Raw genomic sequence first — 5,927 nt, forward strand, 5'->3', positions numbered from 1 at the left:
TCTGGCACAGCATGGTGGTCGTGGGAACGATTGCCATGCCTGGAAACGATATGCTGGGTGGCAAATTTGCCAGGATTTCAATACGCTGGAGTCTCTTAAGTAGCTTTTGAATTTTTGTGGCCAGACTCGAGGGCGAGGGCTTCGAGGCATGTATTGGGAAGCTTGATCTTCCATCCATGGGTGGGAGGGCCTCCACGTGGGCCGGACGTTGCTCATTGGTCAGCTAGATCTCTCCAATCCAAAGTGTCAACTCATTTTGTATTTAGCACTAACATCGTCAATTGTTAAACAGTTCCTCCGTCTGAATTCTTATACCCTGCGAGGCTTGGATATGGCTGCTGCCGCTGCCACCGCTCTGTCCTCCTCCTCCTTGGTCGGCCAAACCTCACTCAAGCTGAGCAATGAGCTCGTTCGCAAGGTCAGCTCCAGTGATGCCCGCATCTCGATGAGGAAAACTTCGTCTAAGAAAGCCGCTCCCTCCGGCAGCATCTGGTTTGCGTCGTCTCTCTCCCTCTCCCGCTTTGCTTTGGCGCTTTCAGGAAGGGTAGCTATAGGCTTTGTTTTTCTCGACGAGGATAACTTCGTCTAAGTAAGCCGCTCCTCTGGCTGCGTCTCTCTCTCTCTCTCTCTGTTTTGGCGCTTTCAGGAAGGATAGATATAGTCATCTTTTCCTTCTGGATGTTCTTGTCTCTGCTTTCACGTAAGCTTGGCCGACTTCTACATATACGTGTCGCTGAAATCTTGAGGATAAGAACGTTGTGTTGTGGAGGTCGCTCTGATGGATCTCTTGATAGGATGGTCACGTTGATATCGCGATGAGCGTCCTATCTTCGGTTGTATCCGTCTCTCATCATCCTCTTCATTTATTTGGTCGCAGGTATGGCCCTGACCGCCCACTGTACCTTGGCCCATTCTCTGGATCTCCCCCGTCTTACCTCACTGGCGAGTTCCCGGGTGACTACGGCTGGGACACGGCTGGCCTCTCTGCTGACCCTGAGACTTTTGCCAAGAATCGTGAGTTGGAGGTCATCCACGCTCGATGGGCTATGCTCGGAGCTCTTGGCTGCGTCACTCCCGAGCTCTTGGCCAAGAACGGCGTCAAATTCGGTGAAGCTGTCTGGTTCAAAGCTGGTGCGCAGATCTTCTCCGAGGGTGGTCTGGATTATCTTGGTAACCCCGGCCTCGTTCACGCTCAAAGCATCTTGGCAATCTGGGCCTGCCAGGTAATTCTCATGGGTGCTGTAGAGGGCTACAGAGTTGCTGGTGGCCCTCTCGGAGACGTGAGTGATCCGATTTACCCAGGTGGGCAGTTCGACCCACTCGGACTTGCAGACGACCCGGAAGCATTCGCCGAGCTCAAGGTTAAGGAATTGAAGAACGGAAGGCTCGCCATGTTCTCGATGTTCGGTTTCTTTGTCCAAGCTATCGTGACCGGTAAAGGACCCATCGAAAATCTCTCCGATCACCTTGCTGACCCCGCTGTGAATAATGCCTGGGCTTATGCCACCAGTTTCGTCCCTGGGTCGTAAATGTACCCACGGATTCTTGTAAACTGCAGCAAGCAGACACGGCACCGAAACTGGTAGCAGGATAAATCTGTAAAAAAGACTGAATACATTAAGGCTATCTGTTCATAATGTGAGAATCAATCTATTGCTGTTCATAATGTGAAAGTCTGAGATGATAGATCGTGTCCTCGATCATAATTGTCTATGATTCATGCTTTTAGAAACCTCGCGCGTGACGCGGTGGAACTTAAGCGATGTGAGTAGTGCATGGTTCTCTAGTGTAGGGATCGAAAAGAGCAGGCAGATATACATTCTTGGAGAAAACGTTTGAGCTATCGAAGGAGCGACAGCCAACACATTCATGAAAACTTTTGTGTGCTTTGCAATGTGTCCTTCCCAAGATTCTCTTCCTCCCCTGTATGTTTAAGACTCTCATACCTTCCCCTTTTCGACATGCTACCATGAAGAAAAGGCGCACAGTAGCTGTGAATGAATATTCAAGCGTTATCTACATGCTACGTGAAGAAAAAACTCAAAAAGTGGCTGTGAATATTCAAAGGTAGTTAAAAGCAGTTGACAAACCATAATCACTATAGCCCTACTTTATACGAAAAAACCCTTCTATGTTGGAAAATGGTGAGGTGGGATAGAAGAGAAAATGACACTCACAATCGTGTTAGATGAAAAAATACGAACTCGTAATCAACTTGTGCTAGGACCTTGATCCTTCGTAAAGCTTTATATACAACGAATGTAGGTGGGTAAGGTCCACCTAGTGTAGGGATTGAAAAGGTTATGCATGGAGCAAACGTTTGAGCGATCGAATGTGAGACAACCAACTCATTCATAAAATCTTTGGTGTGCTTTGCAATGTGTCCCTCCCAAAATTCCCTTCGTCCCTTGTATTTTTTTGAGATTCTTAGCCTTCCCCTTTTCAGCATGCTACCATGAAGAAGACGTCCAAAGTGGCTATAACTGAATATTCAAACATTATCTACATGCTACATGAAGGAAAAGCTCAAAGTGACTATAAATGAGTATTCAAAGGTAGTTAAAACAAGGTGACAAACCATAGCCACTATGACCCTACTTTATAGTACCACTTGGTAACCCTTCTATGATTACTTGTGTTACCCTTCTTGTGATCACTTGGCAAACTCAAAATCAATCACTTGTGTGCTAGGGCCTTTATCCTTCCTAAAGCTACATATGCAACAAATGTAGGCAAGCACGGTTCACCTAGTGTAGGGAATGAAAAGGGCAGGCAAATATACATCCTTGGAGCAAATGTTTGAGCAATCGAACTTGTGACAACCAACACATTCATCTTTGCAATCTGTCCCTCCCAAGATTCTCTTCCTCCCTTGTATTTTTTGAGACTCTCATACCTTCCCCTTTTCAACATGCTACCATGAAGAAGAGGCGCAAAGTGGCTATAAATGAATATTCAAACGTTATCTACATGCTACACGAAGAAAAAGCTCAAAGTAGCAGTGAATGAATATTCAAAGGTAGTTAAAACAAGGTGGCAAACCATAGCCACTATGGCCTTGCTTTATACAAAAGTACCACTTGGTAACCCTTCTATGATGGAAACCGTGAGGTGGGATCAAAGAGCTAGTGTCACTCACAATCATTCCTCGTCCAAGTATGTAGAGGAAAAAATGCAAACTCGAAATCATCACAATCAATCCTGGTTAGAGTACGCAAAGGAAAAAATGCAAACGCGAAATCAATCACTTGTGTGCTATATATCAGACAGTCAGACAAGTTTTATAGGGCTCGTAGATCTTTCTTGCCGAATCATTTGATCGTATGATCGGATGCTTGCAGTTTCTTTTCTTTTTCACTCTACATTGGTGGAAACAATTGTTCATGGAAAGGGATTACGAGCATTATCGTATTAGTGATTTGTACAGTGAGGGAAACGAGCTTGACTTCTTTTATCGAAGGGCCTGTTGCCACACAAAAAAATGTCAATGTTGAGAGTTACCACACTTGGCTAGAAATTGATTTGGTAAACAAGGAAAAACAACTGCGATGAATCGCTCAAAATGAATGTTGGCAAAACCACGCAACAACTGCGATGGATTGCAGAAAGTCACGATGGTGAATGTGATCATCATCCCTTTCACACATATAGAGTGAAAAATGGGCAAGAAACTTAGGAAACTTGCTACAAGAAAGTTCCTGTATAGGAAAGGTACTAATTGGGTCAAACATTTCTAGCTATACCATTAACTTAAGACCTGACCCTAGTCCCCTACTAACTCGGTCAACTTGATCAACTACTCACAAGCCCCCCACTTTCCCAACCCACCTCCCAAAAATCCACTCCTTCCCTAAGACCCTTTGCAAGGCCAACAAGTCTCATTATCTAATGTGTAAGTTGCATGATTTTATAAATATAAGAGGAGACTTTCACACTACAAACATGGTTAAGCATAGAGAGTACAATGGGAGAGTACATAAGTCTCCTTGTACCCATCAATCATAGTTCTCATCAATCACAGCCATGAACACTTGATGTTTTGATATAGACAATTTTTAAATCTCCCTGGGCATGCGTATCTTGAAGGGACTGATGCAGAGAAGATCGGAAAAAATGATAAACATCCACAAAGCAATGCCCATAAGGTGAAATTCCAAGCATAATATAATGTCTAGAGAACCATTGATCTGACAGGACATTCAATTGTAGATTCTATTTGACTTCTTTCAGTCAGGGAGTCTAGTTATCATCTTCAATTGCATTCTCAATATACTACTCTTAACTCTTCGTCGTCGTCTACAATAGCTTCAGATTTTTCATCACCCTCTCTACTCTCTCTATTTTCATTGCACCAGCTTATTTTCTATGCTACTCAGCCTTTCCCTCCGTCATCCTCTTCTTTGTTTAGCTCATATGTTGTTTTCATGATCATGGAGAGGGGAGAGCGTGCTAATCGCCAAAGAAAGAGAACCTCTCGTGTGTCTCCTCCACACCCCATTGAGGATTTTGACAATGACATCCTCACAAGGATCTTGCAGGCCAACCATCTATTGAAATTCACAAGCCTACCATGGAAGGATGTTTGGGACGAGGCACTAGCAGAACAGATCCTAGGCTCTTACAATGAAAGAACCCAAGACATCGCGATAAGTCAGGAAGAAGCAAATCCAAATCCAAAGGGAAACCGGAGTGCTGGCATTGTGGGAATAAAGGACACGTAGTAGGTAGTGTGTTGCAAGATGCCTTAATTCTTTCATTGGACACTATCATTGATGCATGGGTAGTGGACTTAGGGGCTTCATTTCATGCTACACCTCATAGGAAATATTTTCAAGACTATGCTCAAGGTGATTCTGGAGTTGTTCATTTAGGTGATGATGAAGCATTGAAGGTTGTTGGAAGGGGCAAGGTGTTGATAAAATTGCAGAATGGAAACCAATGGTTGTTGAACAAGGTAAGGCATGTTCCTGATTTAAAAAGAAACTTAATTTCAGCTGGACAATTGGATGATAAATGCTGCACAACCACATTTGCAGGAAATTTGTGGAAGGTCACAAAAGGGTCAATGGTAATAGCAAAAGGACCCAAGGTAGGTACATTGTATTTATGTACCAGTAATGCTTACTCCTCTATTGCTTTAGCTTCTATAGGAGCAAATATAGATCTATGGCATCATAGGCTTGGACACTTACGTGAGAAAGGGATGTAGATTCTTCACTTAAGAAATTTGTTGCCAGGTTTGAAGCAGGTTGATTTGGGATTTTGTGAGAACTGTGTTTATGGAAAACTGAAGAGAGAATTTTCTCAGAGTTGGGAAAGAAAAGAAGAGAGAAAATTTAGAGCTTGTGCATACAGATGTATGGGGTCCTACTGATGTATCATCTCTTGGTGGTTCTCACTATTATGTTACTTTTTTTGACAATGCAACTGAAAAAACTTGCATTGCAGGAATTGGTATGCAGATTGAAGAAAAGTCTGTATGGTTTAAAGTGAGCTCCAAGGCAGGGGTATTTGAAGTTTGATAGGTTTATGGTAGAACAAGGCTATAGTAGATGTCATTCAGACCACTGTGTTTATTCTCAAAAACTAGACAACAGCTTACACATATCTTCCTTTCTTGGCTGTCGATACTTACTTTCAAAATGTCTGAAATTGTTTTCACACTGCTCGAAATGACTTTTGGATGTGATCTGATGTGAAACATTTCTAATTTGATTAGAAAGTGAATTATTTGAATAAACACAACAAATACCTTGCTCATCTTAGATCATCGGGCTGAGGGTGCTATAGAGTAGTAGGTAAAAGAGGCGCAGCAAACTGTGTTCGAGGGACAACAATCATAACGTTTGAATAGGACACAAGAGGACACATTTGGATCTTTGCTCCAAAAGTTTGCCAAATCGATGGTGGGAATTTGATGAGCTCTT

General features: G+C 43.2%; 1 protein-coding gene across 1 annotated transcript; it reads left to right on the forward strand.

Moving 5' to 3' along the window:
• Window positions 1–282: 282 nt before the first annotated feature.
• LOC147885363 (chlorophyll a-b binding protein type 1 member F3, chloroplastic-like) lies at window positions 283–1,664 on the forward strand. The gene is made up of 2 exons (XM_087396794.1): window positions 283–492; window positions 878–1,664. The coding sequence occupies exons 1-2, from the start codon at window positions 332–334 to the stop codon at window positions 1,527–1,529; spliced, it is 813 nt and encodes a 270-aa protein (XP_087252920.1). The 5' UTR covers window positions 283–331; the 3' UTR covers window positions 1,530–1,664.
• Window positions 1,665–5,927: the final 4,263 nt, after the last annotated feature.

The sequence above is a fragment of the Dipteris shenzhenensis genome, chromosome 25, assembly GCF_047967505.1.
Source record: "Dipteris shenzhenensis isolate YYH24624 ecotype China chromosome 25, Dip_SZ_1.0, whole genome shotgun sequence".
Classification (NCBI taxonomy): Eukaryota; Viridiplantae; Streptophyta; class Polypodiopsida; order Gleicheniales; family Dipteridaceae; genus Dipteris; species Dipteris shenzhenensis.

What these genes read in the sequence shown, in the direction of transcription:
- LOC147885363 (XM_087396794.1), top strand. Translation starts at nt 332, where the DNA reads ATGGCTGCTGCCGCTGCCACCGCTCTGTCCTCCTCCTCCTTGGTCGGC. An exon ending in GCTCCCTCCGGCAGCATCTG is followed by an intron (nt 493 to 877) that starts GTTTGCGTCGTC and finishes ATTTGGTCGCAG; the next exon opens with GTATGGCCCTGACCGCCCAC.